Source organism: Ranitomeya variabilis, chromosome 1, assembly GCF_051348905.1.
Source record: "Ranitomeya variabilis isolate aRanVar5 chromosome 1, aRanVar5.hap1, whole genome shotgun sequence".
NCBI classification, from domain to species: domain Eukaryota; kingdom Metazoa; phylum Chordata; class Amphibia; order Anura; family Dendrobatidae; genus Ranitomeya; species Ranitomeya variabilis.
The window spans coordinates 674,865,754-674,882,943 of record NC_135232.1 but is presented as its reverse complement, the minus strand read 5'-3'; the positions used below and the strand labels follow the sequence as shown (position 1 = coordinate 674,882,943).

General features: G+C 41.6%; 1 protein-coding gene across 4 annotated transcripts in view; it reads right to left on the bottom strand.

Annotated features, from left to right (window-relative positions):
• TMEM260 (transmembrane protein 260) overlaps positions 1 to 17,190 on the bottom strand; it is a 101,774-nt gene that overhangs the window by 28,226 nt on the left and 56,358 nt on the right. For all 4 annotated transcript variants that reach the window (XR_013215730.1, XM_077264698.1, XM_077264673.1 and 1 more), the window contains exons 5-6: positions 7,266 to 7,443; positions 5,446 to 5,559 (exon numbers count right to left, since the gene is read on the bottom strand). Coding sequence is in view for 3 of the 4 variants with exons in the window: in XM_077264698.1 (XP_077120813.1) it covers positions 5,446 to 5,559; positions 7,266 to 7,443 (292 nt within the window). In the remaining variant the exon portion in view is untranslated. The remainder of the gene's footprint in view (positions 1 to 5,445; positions 5,560 to 7,265; positions 7,444 to 17,190) is intronic.

The following is a 17,190-nucleotide window of genomic DNA, read 5'->3' as shown; positions in this document are numbered from 1 at the left end:
TTACAGAATATTCTGTACTCGTCAACAAAATTGGGACACCATTAGGAACGGGTATCCATCAACAGGCTTACGGAGAGCTGCAGTAAGAACGGCAAGGTAATTTACAAATTACCCAGAGTATTTTTATTTGGAAGACATGGTTCTAAGTAAAAATACCAAATTCATAAAAGAAATTGGTATTTGAAAAGAAAAATATACGGCCAAAATAGAATATCTAAAAGAGAAACCATGACCAAAGTTCCTCCATTCCATACATTGTAATTAATAGCTTAGATGGAGAGAGTGAAAATAAGCAAGCAAACAACATAGTGAGAGAAGGGTTTAATAGGTGGCAAGGGGACGAGTGGAAGACCAAAAGCTAAATGTGACATAGAAAACAAAAAACAAGAGCAGTGGAAGAACATGGAAGATACTAAGGCCTCGATTCATCTGGCGTAATACACTTTAATCAGTCACAATATGTTTATGCAACCTGAGATCATGCAAAAATCTTGCGACTTTTGATGCGACTTTCATCCAACTCTGCCTAAATAGATGGATCTGAACAGGGAAGTGAAGCCGCAGATCGTCTAATTGATTTACAACAAAAACTTACTTCGTCCCTGGCTGGGGTAAAATATGTGGCTAGGCACATAGAAGCATAAGCCCTTTTCAGACGTCTGACTCCAGCACGGACCTCTCATCAAGACTAGTGTGAACAACGCTGGTCTTGATGAATCGCGGCCTAAAGCCAGACAGATGTAGAAAATTAACTATATACATAAATTTATAGTAAAGGGCGAAAATGTTGGCACCCTTGAAATTGTTCCAGAAAATGAAGTATTTCTCCTAGAAAATTGTTGCTATTACACGTTTTGTTATACTCATGATTATTTCCTTTGTGTGGATTGGAACAACAAAACTGAGAAAAAATAAGGTACATTGGACATCATGTCACACAAAACCCACAAAATGAGCCCAACAAAATTGTGTGTAAACAACTTTGTTTCAAGCATGTGTTGCTTGTTCAAACTCACCTGTGGCAAGTAACAGGTGTGGAAAAGAACTGTCTGAGGACTTGAGAACCAACATTGTTGAAAAATATCAACAATCTCAAGGTTACAAGGCCATCTCCAAAGATCTTGATGTTCCTCTGTCCATGGTGCGCAACATAGTCAAGACGTTTACAACCTATGGCATTGTAATTAATCCCCTGGACAAGGATGGTAGAAAAATTGATGAAAGGTTGCAATGCAGTATAGTCTGGATGGTGGATGAGAAGCTCCAATTAAGTTGCAAAGAAATTCAAGATGTCTTGCAGGCTCACTTTGCCTTAGTGTCAGCGTGAACTGTCGACATATGAATGAAATGAAATGCTATGGCAGGAGACCCAGGAGGACACCACTGTTGACACAGACATAAAAAAGCTACACTGCAGTTTGCCAAAATGTATGCGAGTATGCCAAACTCCTTCAGGGAAAGCGTCTTGTGAACAGATGAGACCAAGATAGAGCTTTTTGGTGAAGTACATAAATTCTATGGTTTACCGAAAGGAGGACTACAAAGAAAAGAACACTGTGCCTACAGTTAAACATGGTGGAGGTTCAAAGATGTTTTTGGGCTGTTTTGCTGCCTCCGGCACTGAGTGCCTTGACTGTGTGCAAAGCATCGTGAAATCTGAAGATTACCAAAGGATTTTGCTCCACAATGTAGTGTCCAGTGTCAGAAAGTTGGGTTTGCTTCCTAGGGTTATGGGTCTTCCAGCAGGACAATGACCCCAAACATACTTCAAGCAGCACCCAGAAATGGATGGAAACAAAGTTATGAAGTGGCAGCAATGAGTACGGATCTAAATCCGATTTTAACACCAGTGGAGAGATCTTAAAAGTATGTTGGGAGAAGGCACCCCCCAGAAGGCATCCAGTTGAGAGGTGTAAGAAGCTTGTTGATGGATGTAGGAACAGTTTGATGGTAGTTATTTATTCCAAACGGTGCGCAACCAAATTAAGTTAAGGGTTTTGTATGAAATTATGGCCTTTTTTCGTGTTTTTTTGTGTTGTTCCAATAAACACAAAGGAAATAAACATGTGAATAACAAAACATGTGTAATTGCAATAATTTTCTGGGAGAAATACTTCATTTTCTGGAACAGTGGCAAGGGTGCCAACAATTTCGGCCATGACTGTATACATATATACATACATACACACTGCTCAAAAAAATAAAGGGAACATTTAAACAACACAATGTAACTCCAAGTCAATCACACTTCTGCTAAATCAACCTGCCCAGTTATGAAGCAACACCGATTGTGAATCAATTTCTCCTGCTGCTGTGCAAATGAAACAAACAGGTAGAAATGATAGACCATTAGCAAGACAACCCCTATAAAGGAGTGGTTCTGCAGAAGGTGACCACAATTTCCCTGTTCCCATCCTTTTTGGTCACTTTTGCATTTTGTCATTGCTCTCACCCCTAGAGGTCCAGTAACATGAGGCAATGTCTACTGTACAAGCTATAGAAGTTGCTCAGGTAGTGCAGCTCATCCAGGATTGCACATCAGTGTGTCCAGAGCATGGAGCAGATACCAGGAGACAGGTCAGTACACCAGGAGATGTGGAGGGGGCCGTAGGACGGCAACAACCAAGCAGCCGAACTGCTTCCTCCTCATTTGTGCAAGGAGGAACAGGAGGACCAGTTCCAGACACCTGCAAAATGACGTCCAGCAGGCCACTAACATCCATGTGTCTGTTCAAACTGTTAGAAACAGACTCCATGAGGGTAGTATGAAGGCACGACGTCCACAAGTGGGTGTTGTGCTTATAGCCGAACACCGTGCAGGGCGATTGGCATTTGCCAGAGAACGCCAAGATTGGCAAATTCGACATTTGTGCCCTGTGCTCTTCATGGATGAGAGCAGATTCACACTGAGCACATGTGACAAACGTGACAGAGCCTGGAGACGCCGCGGAGAACGTTCTGCTGCCTGCAACATCCTCCAGCATTATCGGTTTGGCTGTGGGGAGGCATTATTTTGGAGGACCGCACAGCCCTCCATGTGCTAACCAGAGGTACCCTGACTACCCTTAGGTACCGGGATGAGATCCTCAGACCCATTTTGAGACCACATACAGGTGCAATGTGCCCTTAATTCCTTCTGATGCATGATACTGCTAGGCCTCATAAGTCAGTAGTTCCTTCATGATGAAGGCATTGATGCTATGGACTATCCTGCCAGTTCCCCCCTGAATAGAAATGAGCACATCTGGGACATCATATCTTGTTCCATCCATGAAAGCCACGTTGTACCACAGCCTATCCAGGAGTTGACTGTTGGTTTAATCCAGGTCTGGCAGGAGATCCCTTAGGGTATGTTTCCATGGGGTGTATTGCTTGAGTTTTTAATGTGGATTGGACGCTGCATCCAAAGTGCTGCCAATATGCCCCGTGGACACATACCCTTAGGAGAACTTCCGCTGCCTAATCAGAAGCATGCCCAGGTGTTGTAGGGAGGTCACAGAGGCACGTGGATGCCACACATACTATTGAGCATCATATCCTTGTCTTGAGGCATCTCCACTAAAGTTGGACCAGCCTGTAATTTGATTTTCCACTTTGATTTTAAGTATCATTCCAAATCCAGACCTCCATGGGATATTAATTTTGAGTTACATTGACCATTTTTAGGCTTTATTGTTCTCAACACATTCCAGTATGTAATGAATAACTGCAACTGGAATATTTCAATCAGCGATATCTAAGAAGTGGTATTATAATGTTCCCTTTATTTTTTGAGCAGAGTAGATGTGTATATATTTGTATTTTTAAACTAATTATTTAAGTACTAAAAGTCTACCAAATGGACTACCATCGAAAAATAATCAAAAGATCAGTACCAACTACCAATCAAGAATTGGCCACACTTGCAAAATTATATATAATCCAATGGCTAGCAATGATAAACTTGGGAAACATAAGTAATAAAACCATTTAAGGACAATCCTTACAAATATGCCTTACTTGACCATATAAATTTGTGTCCCCCCACTAGGGACCCCCCTCTATGAGGACAAAATGGAGACCCTTGTTTTTTTTTTTTACAGCATGCAAAAGATGCTGCAAGCCAGATCTTCGATAATTGGCTCATTGCTGTTGTGGCTGCAAACAGTCCTACCACACATTGGCGCTCCGCTCTTTCCCTCATGCCTCTCACACTGGAGACTTCCTGCATGAATCAGTGCTGAAGCTTCCAGATCACAGGAATTTACTAGTAAGTTCCCACAAATAACACACAAAGCTTATAGTTATGTAACACTATTGCCATGGTTCCCCTTCCCCCTCCATGCAGAGACGCTGGCATTCTCACTGCTCTGGCCTCCAGGCCTGGTCCCTGTGTGCTGGCATCTCTCCTGCCTCAGCATGCCGCACTTCCTGCTGGCGTGCCTAGTGTGCGCCCCCCCATTCTTAAAGGGGCAGAGAATGCACATAGTAAAATGCTGCCAGCAAATGGCTGGGGGGGCATTTAGTATCAGAGTACATCAGCAAGATGGGCTCCCAGCTAATAGCTGGGAGGCATCTTGCATAACAGACTCCCTCTCCCTTAGGGAGTCGCCAACAATATTCATTAGTGTGTAGTTTCACCTACTAGTGAGTTGTGAGGTCCCCTGGTCCTGGTGTGGCCAGTGTCCTGAATCCGAATCCCTGGTTCTGGAGTGGCCAGAGTCTGAAACTACTCCCCCCCTGGTCTGTGTGCAGCCAGTTCCTGAAACCTCGCTCCCCTTCTATCTGGCCTGCTAGAACCAGTCTCAGAATCAGCCAAGTCTGAGCATAGCCCGAATCAGTGTCAGTAACCATTCTGAAGAGGAACCAGAACTAACTAGTCTGAACAGAGCCCTAGTCCTTAAACAGTGTCAGCGAACCTAACCCTTGGGGTCAGCAGCTGCAGTTTTGGGATCTGCCTAGGAGTGGTACCTGGCAGCTACCTGTAGCCCAGTCTGTCTCCACAATCAGGAGCTCTAGTGAACACCTGGTAGCCGCTTAGCTACACCCCTTTGTAGGCAGCCCTGGTCCTGTGGCACAATGGGTCCCTAATTCCAAGTGTGCCACCGTTGAGCATAACTAATTCCCTGTTTAGGCAAAATATTTGAGTTATTTCACCTATATCTCTATTGAACCCTGTAAGTACCATCACCAGGGAGTAAGTAAGGGCTATGCCTCACCCCGTAGAGAAATAATGGAGTGTGCAGCCGGCAAGTGAATGACTCTACTTAATGGTATAGACCGTTACTTTTCAGTTGTAGATTAGGAACTTGAATTAACACATTAAATTCATATTTTAAGAAGGTTTTATGTGGATCACTGGAAGTACACTTCAACTATTTTTTATTTTATTGACCTACAAATTTGCTTCTTCCTAAGGATAAGCTTGCAGACAATGAAAACGAATAAATGATTACCCATACAAACCTTGTGCATGAACAGATATCCCATAACCCAAGTAACAATGAAAATTATGTAGAGCACAATAGTGTGCTGGTTACACAAACTGAGACCACAGCAAAAGGCACCACAGACAGAGACCTAAAATTAAAAATGGAAACAATTATTATAAAGAAGCAGTCTTTCAAAAATAAAAGCTAATGAAGTTCTAGAGGTAAAAAAAAAACAACTATACAATCCCTGACAGGTAGACTAAGAAGTTTGGAAGTATATACGATGGAGACCCTTGTTTGGATCACTTGGCAGAAAAACGCCGGTAAAGAGAGGTGCCAGCTAAACTGTTTGTGGTAGAGTGAAAACCAATTGAGTACAATCAATCAACCAACCTTCAACCCAAGAAATCTTGACTGCTGTCAACAGAAAATCTGAAGATTGATGGCCTTGCACAATCTTAGTTTTCTTCATTCAACGGACTGCTGAGCTGGTATCCTTGTGTATTCACCATCTTCTTTCCAGCCAAGAGTTGGGTACTTACCAGAACCTTTCTGGGTCTTGCACTAATTTATAGTTTCCTTACATTGATTATTTTCTCTTTCAGAGTTCTTGTTTGGGTCTGGCACAAGGCTGGGTTGACACAAGTGGTGGTGTGGCATGGGGCAAAACCACGCAAATTGCTGAGATTTCTGCAGTTTGGTCATTGATATCATGATTTTTACAGGTAAAACTGAAAAAAATATGTTCACCTGTAAAAACTGTGGCCAGTAATCAATCTGTTAAATTAATGACATTTCATGGTAAATTGAGCACAATTTTGGAGTGCGGTAATTGGCCACAGGGCCGACTACTGCTCATGTGAACCAGCACTAGACTTTGAAACAGGTTCATTTACATACATACACATTTTAGGATAAAGCTTCCTACAGTATCAAACTTTATATTATATTTATAGTTTATTTGAAGTGTACTTCCACTGGAGTATCGATGCTCATCCAAAAGGTAGGGAGATTTTACTTAGTGCACCCAGGGAAAAGTATCTAAATGGCTAAAAACAACTAGTCTCCAAAGAGTTTGGTAGGGTAGTGAAAATAGCATGCCAGAGACCTCTATTCTGTGCTGACGAGGTCTGCTATACCGAAACATACCTGCCACAGATGCGCAGGTCTATAAAGTCATGTTAAAAACTTTCCATAAAAAGTTGAGGGGTAATGTCTCTCCTTACAGAGAGTACCAAGCGGGTGTAAGGAGACTTATAGGCCATGCATTGCTCCTCTGAGAAATTAAATTTGCCAATTGTCCCTCCATAGAGGAAAAGAACTTTAGTGCAACCTATTAGGCGTAGCAATCCTAGAAGATAAAATTGATCTTTTAACAAGCCTTGATTTATGATAAAAACTAAATCAGACATTCTATATAGTTACTTAAAGGGGGTCACTGCAGCTGAAACCCCCAAAAGCCAAATTTCGCTAATTCAAATGACTTGACTTCTCCAACTGAAAGGGACCAAGTGAGAGCCCCATCACCATTTTAAATGGCTTTGGGGTAGTTTACAAGTATTTTTTTCAGTCCATATGTATAATCTTATAGGAAAGCTAGAAGACAACCAATATGACCACAACACAAACTCCGACAGTGGAGGTCACAAAGCTTTCCCAGAAGCTCTGCTTAGTTCTTCAGATCTTTTTTTTTTACTTAAAGGACCATACTCCTAAAACCTAGATGTCACATGGATAAAACTGGAATTCAATTAACATCATAAAAATAGATGAATAAATAGGTTTCGTTATTGAGACGGCAAGGTTATATTTCGCTTGGCATTGCACTGTGTGTCCAACTAGACCAAAAATTACCTTTGATCTCTCGCTGTCAGTTTTTGCCTTGTGAAACTCGACCGTAAGAGCCATCAGCATCGCCACAAACAGATTGTTCAGGCTAAAAACCTCTGCTGCAATGGACCACTGCCATGTTAGACGTGAAAATGAATATAACCCTGCAGCAAGGATTCCTGCCGTACGTGAGCCAGAAAGCCTGCAAACATAGATAACAGGAAATCTCTTTTTGCTACAAAATAGAACTGTTTGTTATGCATTTTATATTATAGCCACAATTGGCTCTTGCCACCGAGAGCTATCAGTTTGCTATGTAATATTTCCCCAATTCATGACAATATTAATTAGGAAAAAAAGTACACAATAATGGTAAGAGAAAGCGACTGTTTCATGTCCTGGTACACATGGCATGTCCTTAAGGTAGAATAGGAAGTTCTAAGCTTTCAAGACCATCGCCAGATTGAATGAAAACAGTGGCCGCGGCAAGTAACAAGACTGTAATGTTAAAATAAATAGGAGGAGAACAATTGATCCTAGTGTACGGGGAACAGGCAGATTTAATGTCACATGGAAGCGAGAGAGATCAGTGAATGACGGCCTTTGTCCTACAGCTGTCCCGTGTTCCCAGAAAGTATGTTACACAATGGTGGTACGCTGCCTGCGGCTTTCGAGTCCTTGTCGAACTACCACTGCCAGGTTGCTCACTGCTTGTACTTCTTTCATAATCAATTGACTATAAAAGAAACTTATTTATGTACAAGGAAAACCTACTCAGTGAAATTTCACTTTTCTTTGTAGTTCGGAAAGGCTTTCTACTCTCCGGATACCACTTACTAGTCCTAATCTTACCGTCGGTTTACACAATAGAAAGTCATGCATCTCATGTGACATTACCTCTCCGAAAGAAAACCATCTTAAGATGTGAAAAAAAGATATTATACATTCTGTACCGCTAGTTTCCTCTAATTTTTTCTCTTCTGGACTCTTGATTAGCCTAATGGGATGTCGTTCCCTAATCGATGTCTTCCGCCTTCCAGCATTCAGCTTTGTTTTTACATGATGACTTGCTAGACACTGTAGGCAGAATCAGAATCAGCACCAAAGAAAAAACTAAGCCCTTTGCACCCTAGGGGCCTACAGCCCGAGCTCCTGTGTGCTGGTACATTTTTGCATTTTGCCACAATTTGTGTAAACTATAGCAAAACCACTAGGCCTTTTTGGCATGATTTTGCATAAATCGTGGCAAAAATGCAACTAGAAAAGGTAACAAAATAGTCACATGACAAGGTCCCGACCCAGGCACCAAGAAGAAATCATGAGGAACAGTCAATTAGAGAAGGCATGGAGAGCAGTCTGTGTAAAAAAGGTGGGATACAGAGAGAGGTCTGTGTGGGAGAGGCATAGGGAATAGTCTTTGAAAGGGGGGCATTAGGAGCAGTCTGTTTTTACAATCACAGTTTTGTAATTGGAATTAAAATATTTTATTCTTTTGGATTAAGCAGCTTGCACGTATTCCAATACATAGCAGGCTGCTGGATGGTGTTAACGCAATTCCACAAGAGACTTGCCTTCAGTGCTTAACTATTCTTCCCCAAAGTCTCAATAAATCTTAATTCTAATCAATTCAATCAACTTCTCTCCTTCCTTATAAGTCAGGGGGGAGTCCATTTATGTTGGGGCTTTGGCATCATGGTGCACAGAGCTCGTACAGTGCCTTTGTCATAGCAATGCTGATGCCCTGCTCCCTCTTAGCTTGGAAGCACCTTTTTCTCCTCCTTTATGTTTGGAGGCACTGACTCAAAATAAAGGGATGACCAAAATAATGGTTTGAGCAAAGGACAAGCAAGTAGACAAATGGGGAGGGCAGACAATCACTGGTACATGAGGATGAGACAGAAAACAGGGGAAGGGGGATCAGCTAGCAATATAAACAGCCAGTAGCACCACTTGGATTTAAGAGAAACCACAAGATACCATTGCCCAAAAACCCACATAGACTTACCGTCAGCTCTGGACATAAAGCAATATAAGTGTTGTCCAAGGTTCAGACAGTTTCTGAAGAGCTGACCTATGGCATTGGCAAGCTGCAGAGCAGGTGGCTCTGCAACATCCGGCTTATATGTGCAGTCAACACAGAGACAAAGGAAGCGAACACTTGGCGACCCTCCCTCAGAATGACACAGTGGTGCAATCGCTTTCGGCAACCGGTCTCGGATATGGACTGTTTTGGACGCCCAGGAGGAAATTTTGCTTTGAACGTTACTGGGTCACTGCCTCATTGCCGGACAGTGTGAACACTGCTGCACTACACAGGGCACATGACTACCACATTCAACTGTATGTGTCTACTCAACCCACCGATGCTCCTGGTATCTTTAAAGTCTACAGACACCTCTTTATGCAAGCATGACTGCCTACAAGACCGATGAAAAAAATAAACATAGTAAACATGTATATTCTTATCAATTTAAATACATTTTTCTCATCCATGACGTTTAGGACATTTTACTTTCATTTGAAAACATGAATATCTGAAAACATGATGATCCACGGATGACAAATATAGCAGTGTCATAAATATGTAATGTACCATTAATCTTGGGCCCCATCCTATAAGCTTGACTCTCACATCTTTTCCCATGATCACCTATTGTCACATAGGTAATCCCTAAAGGTCTTGCATTTATGGTATTCCAGTTTCCTTGGGCTGTGGGACAAAAAATATTTTTTTTATTTCATAAGACCAAAGAAAATGGACAAAATATACTAATGAAAGTCATAATGGGCGACTTGAAGAAACCTTGGATTGTTCAAGAATTCTTAATACCAAGAGTATGCATGATAGCTCATACCGCCAACCATCTGTAGACAGGACTGTTTTGGAGTTTTTGCCCTTCATGGTTGGGTCTCTCCATTGAGAGCCAGTATCCCTCCAGAGCTGTCTACCAAAAGAAGAAAATGGTCTGCATATAGCGGTGACTTATTCATGGACATATCAGTATTATCGTAAGTATTGATCAGCTTATTATACCAGCATGTGTACAGTGCATCCATAATGATTCCCAATATTAATCACATCATCAGACATAGTAAAAATGCAAACATGTTTCTCAATCAATCTTGCCACACAAAAAGTCAGTGGAAAAAGTTTTCACGCTATCTATCGGATCAGTGATTAATGTATGATGACTGGGAGATTCCGCTGGACCAGTCCTGAGTAATTTGCATAGGGCACAGAATAAAAATTGATTTTAAAATGATAAAGAACGATTGTCAGAATGCAGAAATAGGCTGGAACAGAGATATTGTGGCAGTTTAGGGGGGCTAGGGCCTTGTAATAGGAAACTACCTTTAAATGTTAAACTTGATTTATGATAAAAGCTTCAGAACCTAAAAGCAACGAGACATTTTGAGAACTAATAAACCTATAATGCTGTGTACAAGTACCGTATGTTGTATAGTCTCACAAAAAAAACATTTAGTGTAAAACGGTGAATAGAAGGCAGGGAGGAGGGGGATGCAGCTGAGGTTTTCTCCCTAAGCGTTTCTATAACAAATAGCCAAAAAAAGGAAGTTGCAGACAACGTAGTAAGAATGTAGATCTTGCCAGAAAGCAGGGCAGATTTGGGAAGGAAGGTGGATGGGGCATGTTGGTTTTCAACATGTACAATACTAAGAGACCAACAAACATGTACACTTGGCTGCCAACCGGAGTCAGCAGAAGCAGCTTCCAGCATAATGAGTAAACACTAATGCATCCCCCTTTAATCCATACAATACTATTGTACTGAAAGTAAAAGTGTCGGAAGACTACAGATTTCCTTTCTTGAAAGTTCGATGTCTAGATCTACTCTCCCTATACTGTCAGTACTGTGGACAATGGCTGCACTTTTGCAGTGGTTAGAGCAGGCAGTAGCTACAAGTCCCAATGGTGACAAACTCAGAATTATTTTAAGATTTAGGTGTAGGATCCTTCGACAACTTGCAGGCAATGCCTGAGCATGGGGTATCCTATGCCCTGTTCACATGCTACAAAAACAAATCTAAAAGGAATAATGAACACACTGCAGTGTTAATATCAACAGTATGTAAATTATTTCCATGGCTTCTGGGCAGAAAAGCTGTAGACTACCTCCCTCAATCGAATCAGCTGGCCAAATTCTTGGTAGAAACTTCAGATTCAGCTATGGATTTCTAATATCATTTTTACTAAACATCCAAAGAGAATTCACTTTTAGCAAAATGTATGCAAATATAGCTTTAGGGCCCCCATATACGTTTGATGGCTGACAGCCAAACAATGCTTTGGCCGATCATTCGGCCAACAGCCATGTTGGCTGGGTCTCCAATGCACATGAGAGTGCTTGTTCGGCCAAGTGCTTGTGTGTTCTCTATGGGACAACCGCCAACAGAGGTCTCTGCCGGTATCTTATCTCCAGGACAACAAAGTTATAGGCAGTCCGAAATTGGACATGCCCAATGGACATCTCTCCCAACCATCAATTGGCCAGCGCCCCATACACATTAGGGTGTAAGTCAAACTTGTTGACATCGGAGGGCACAGCACATTATTCGAATGTGTATTTAAGGGGCTTTAGATTTAGTTAGCATGATAATAGCGGTCATTATAACTGAGACCATGGAACAACCTATCTTATACCTTACCTAACCTCGACATAATTGTGTTCCTACAAACCTTGTCGGATACATTCCACCCTTTGTCCCTCAGACGTCATGCCTGGTAAAGAGTTTAATCCGCACCTCTTTACTTTTGCGGCGGGAGCTTTGATGAGCCCCTGATGTAGCATCCATTTGAGGTTTGGTGGGCAGCATGCACCACTGGCAGGTATCATGCACCTATCCTACTACGGTAATTGGAATAAGACATGCGCATGATACTGGCCTCAAATTTATAGGACAATCTATCAGCTGCTGCTGCTGAAGCAACGGGAGCTGGATAAACCCTTTAACGTAGTAGTAGGACAAACATTTTTTTTTACCATTTTCTCATGGTAAAATTATTTAGAATGATTATCTTCAAATATGTCCTAAATGTATTCATGAAGATATTAAAAATTCCAGTTCAAAACAATCTACCATAATGACTTATTGTATTAATCCAGATTTTGCTAATTAACCAAGGTCAGAATACAACATCTGTTCAAAATGGAAAAAATTGTTAAATACGTGCATTTTATATAACGTTTTAGCTTGGATTTTATCAAATACTAAATGCCCAACCGTCCACGGCAATAATAGTTATGGATCTCCTGATGTTATTCCCCTTACCACTTCTATTGTGTTCGTCTGAAAGGCGTGGAGAGAGTGAGGTTAATTTCTCCTATAGTACTCCACTCCATGCTTAATGTGGCACTATGACTCCTCTTGAGGGCACCGCTATTAGTACTTATATGTCTCAGACTTGGTTTGTTGCCAATCTGCACTTTCTATGGCTACCCATGTGCAATGCACGGGACTGGAAAACAAAGCCGTGGCTATTAGCTACAGTATACAATAAGGTTATCAGTCATAGGGAGATTTCAAGTAGGTTTGTTCTTGATAAGAAGACGGCGAAAACCATTTAATGTAACATAAAAAAACCCTCGTGAACATGTGTGTGGGGAACGGCTATTGTGTTTTAAGGCTTGCAGGTTTTATCCATATAAAACCACATGCGTTATTAGAAGGGACAAACAACAGAGATAAAAAAATATATAAATTAAAAACAGTAATAGACGGTCAACCTACTCAAATAAATGTATCGAGACTCATTACACCAAGAATAAAAAACAATATCTGAAGACAATGAGGCCATTTATATGTCCGAAATTCCCACAGTTACCAAGTCAATACCCCTCTATACACTTAATGCCCCCACCATTAGTGTGGTCCCCCATAACTAAACCAATTTGGCGACTGATTTTCCAAAGTACAATAGCTTTCTATTATGAGCATCATCACAATTGTGTAAATCTGTTCTACAAAACAAAAATCAGATCGATCAAATAAAATGGTTCTCCAAAGGACAGCACAATAGGTGCGCGTCACAATATGGCCTTGCAAACAGGGACTGCAACGTGTGGACAGAACAATTATGGCAAATACTGCTCCAACGCTCACTGCTAATCTTGCTTATATAGCGCCATCATATTCCGCAACACATTACAGACCTCATCACTGTCCCTGATGGGGCTCACAATCTACTATTCCCTATCAGTATGTCTTTGGAGTGTGGGAGGAAACCGGAGTACCCGGAGGAAACCCACGCAAACACGGGGAGAACATACAAACTCATTGCAGATGTCGTCCTTGGTGGGGTTTTAACCCAGGACCCCATCGCTGCAAAGCTAAAGTGCTAACCACTGAGCCAACGCTACAGTGACAATTCTTGAAATGCAACTTAAGAAAATTAAAGACATATCTTAAGATTATAGAAGCATCATAGAAAAATATTATCCATCCTGCATCCAAGTGTGGAAATTGTTCTTTTACAATACCCCTATCTACAATACGTAACCTATTGGGTCAGATATACAGGTGCATCTCACTAAATTAGAATATCATCAAAAAGTCAATTTATTTCAGATCTTCAATACAAAAAGTGAAACTCATATATTATATAGAGTCATTACAAACAGAGTGATCTATTTCAAGTGTTTATTTCTGTTAACCCCTTTCTGACTTCAGACGAGATACTACGTCCGAGGTCAGATCTCCTGCTTTGATGCGGGCTCAGGCGGTTTTGAACAGCTGACATGTGCCCGCAATAGCGACGGGTGGAATCGCGATCCACCCGCCACTATTAACTAGTTAAATGCCGCTGTCAAACGCTGCAGCGGCATTTAACTACCACTTCCGACAATGTGGCCAGAAATGCGCTCGCCGCTGACCTCCGACACGTGATCGGGGGTTGGCGATGCATCGGCATGACAATCAGAGGGAGACCTCTATGGTTGTTGATGCCGGATTGCTGTGAGCACCACCCTGTAGTCAACTCTCATAGCAATGCTGTAATTCTGCTGCATGTGTGCAAAACTGTAAAGCGCTGCGGAATATGTTAGCGTTATATAAAAATAAAGATGATTATTATTATAAAGGTGATCTGTGCATCACCTGTCTATGTAGCAGAGGCGATCGTCTTGTGCCAGCTTTAAAAAAAATGTTTAATAAATATGAAAAAAATAAAAAAATAAAAATTTAAATCATCCCCCCTTTCGCCCCATTTAAAATAAAACAATAAAAAGCAAATCAAATATACACATATTTGGTATCGCCGTATTCAGAATTGCCCGATCTAACAATAAAAAAAAAAAAAGGATTAACCTCATTGCTAAACGGCGTAGTGAGAAAAAAATTTGAAACGCCAGAATAACCTTTTTTTTTGTCACCACGACATTGCATTAAGATGCAATAACAGACGATCAAAATAAAGTATCTGCACCAAAATGGTATCATTAAAAACATCAGCTCAGCACACAAAAAAATAAGCCCTCACCCGACCCCAGATCACGAAAAATGGAGACGCTACGGGTATCGGAAAATGGCACAATTTTTTTTTTGTTTTTAGCTAAGTTTGGAATTTTTTTCACCACTTAGATAAAAGAGAACCTAGACATGTTTGGTGTCTATGAACTCGTAATAACCTGGAGAATTATAAACAAGGAGCGCAAATGTATGAAACCTGGTGATTAAGTGGATTATCAAACCCCTGCACAAGCCCAGTTTGCGCTTGAAAGGATGATCCCTGAGGACTGTTGGAGACTGCCATGCACCACTGCTGCTGGCCAGCACTTCCGGGTTCTGGTCACGTGATCAGGGAGCAGGATAAGCTTCACCACAGGTCCTTAAGCTGGGAAGTGTGAATCCAGCATTACCCGGACACCGCAGGTCCTTAAGTTTCTCAATGGAATTGACTATGCTCTTAGCTGCTCCTGCCGCAAACCCTCAGGAGGGATATGGAATGATGAAGGAGAAAAAGTTGTAGCAGTCTGTGGAGCGCTGAGATAAGGGATAATTAAATCGTGGAGATCGAAGGGTTAATAAAGGTTTTGTAACCAGATAGCTGTCCCTATAATTATCCCTTATCTCAACACTCCACATACTGCTATTGATATTTATGGCTTACAGCCTATGAAAACCCAAAAGTCATTATCTCAGTAAATTAGAATAATTAACAAAAAAAAAACACCTGCAAAGTCTTCCTAAGCGTTTAAAAGGGTCCCTTAGTCTGTAGGCTCCACAATCATGGGGAAGACTGCTGACTTGACAGATGTCCAGAAGGCAGTCATTGACACACTGCACAAGGAGGGTAAGCCACAAAAGGTCATTGCTAAAGAAGCTGGCTGTTCAGAGTGCTGCATCCAAGCATATTAATGGAAAGTTGAGTGGAAGGAAAAAATGTGGTAGAAAAAGGTGCACAAGAAACCGGGATAACCGCAGCCTTGAAAAGATTGTTAAGAAAAGGCCATTAAAATTTTTTGGGGAGATTCACACACAGTGGACTGCTGCTGGAGTCATTGCTTCAAGAGTCACCACACACAGATGTATCCAGGACATGGGCTACAAGTGTCACATTCCTTGTGTCAAGCTACTCAGACAGCACCAGAAGCGTCTTACCTGGGCCAAGGAGAAAAAGAACTGGACTGCTGCTCAGTGGTATTTTCAGATTAAAGTAAATTTTGAATTTCATTTGGAAATAAAGGTCCCAGAGTCAGGAGGAAGATTGGAGATGCACTCAATCGAAGATGCTTGAGGTCTAGTGTGAAGTTTCCACAATCAATGATGGTTTGAGAAGCCATGTCATCTGCTGGTGTAGGTCCACTGTGTTTTATCAACACAAAAGTTAGCGTAGCCGTCTACCAGGAAATTTTAGAGCACTTCATGCTTCCCTCTGCCAACAAGCTTTTTGGAGATGGAAATTTCTTCCTCCAGTAGGACTTGGCACCTGTCCACACTGCCAAAAGTACCAATACCTGGTTTAAAAACAACAGTAACACTGTGCTTGATTGGCCAGCAAACTCACCTGACCTTAACCCCACAGAGAATCTATGGGGTATTGTCAAGAGGAAGATGAGAGACACCAGACCCAACAATGCAGATGAGCTGAAGGCTGCTATCAAAGCAACCTGGGCTTCCATAACACCTCAGCAGTTCCACAGGCTGATCGCCTCCATGCCACGCCGCATTGATGCAGTACGTGATGCAAAGGGAGCCTCGACCAACTATTGAGTGCATTTACTGAACATACATTTCAGTAGGCCAACATTTTGGATTTTAAAACTATTTTTCAAGCTGGTGTTATAAAGTATTCTAATTTACTGAGATAATGCTCTAAGCCATAATAATCAACATTGACAGAACTAAATACTTGAAATAGATGACTCTGTTTGTAAGGACTCTATATAATATATGAGTTTCACTTTTTGTATTTAAGAACTGAAATAATTTAACTGTTTGGTGATATTCTAATTTAGTGAGAAGCACTTGTACATCATAGAGGCAATAGTCATAGTAAGGCCGTACCTCTACACCCCCTCCATCTCCCTCCCCCCTACCAGAGGTTCCTCAGTTCGTGAGTCTGTCAGTACAAAGTGACAGTTCAAACCAAGCACAGGCAGCCAGTGCACCCTTGGTATGGCCAACCAGTTCAGTGTACGTTTCCACCCAATTGTTCTCCATTTATCTCCACCCTACTCTTCCTTGATTGACAGATGTAGCTTTACAGAAGCCAGAGGAGGGCAGAGATAGATGGAAAACAAGTAGGTGGGACGGTGTACTGAATTACTTGGTCATAGCAAAGATGCACAGAGCGCCTGTGCTTGGTTTGGATAGTCATTTTATGCTGGTCACCTCGATTTAAGACTCCAAGGTCAGAGTCTGTCAAGGCAAAAGGGATAATACAAGCAAGTAGTCAAATGACAAATCCAAGGTCCGACAACAAAAGATG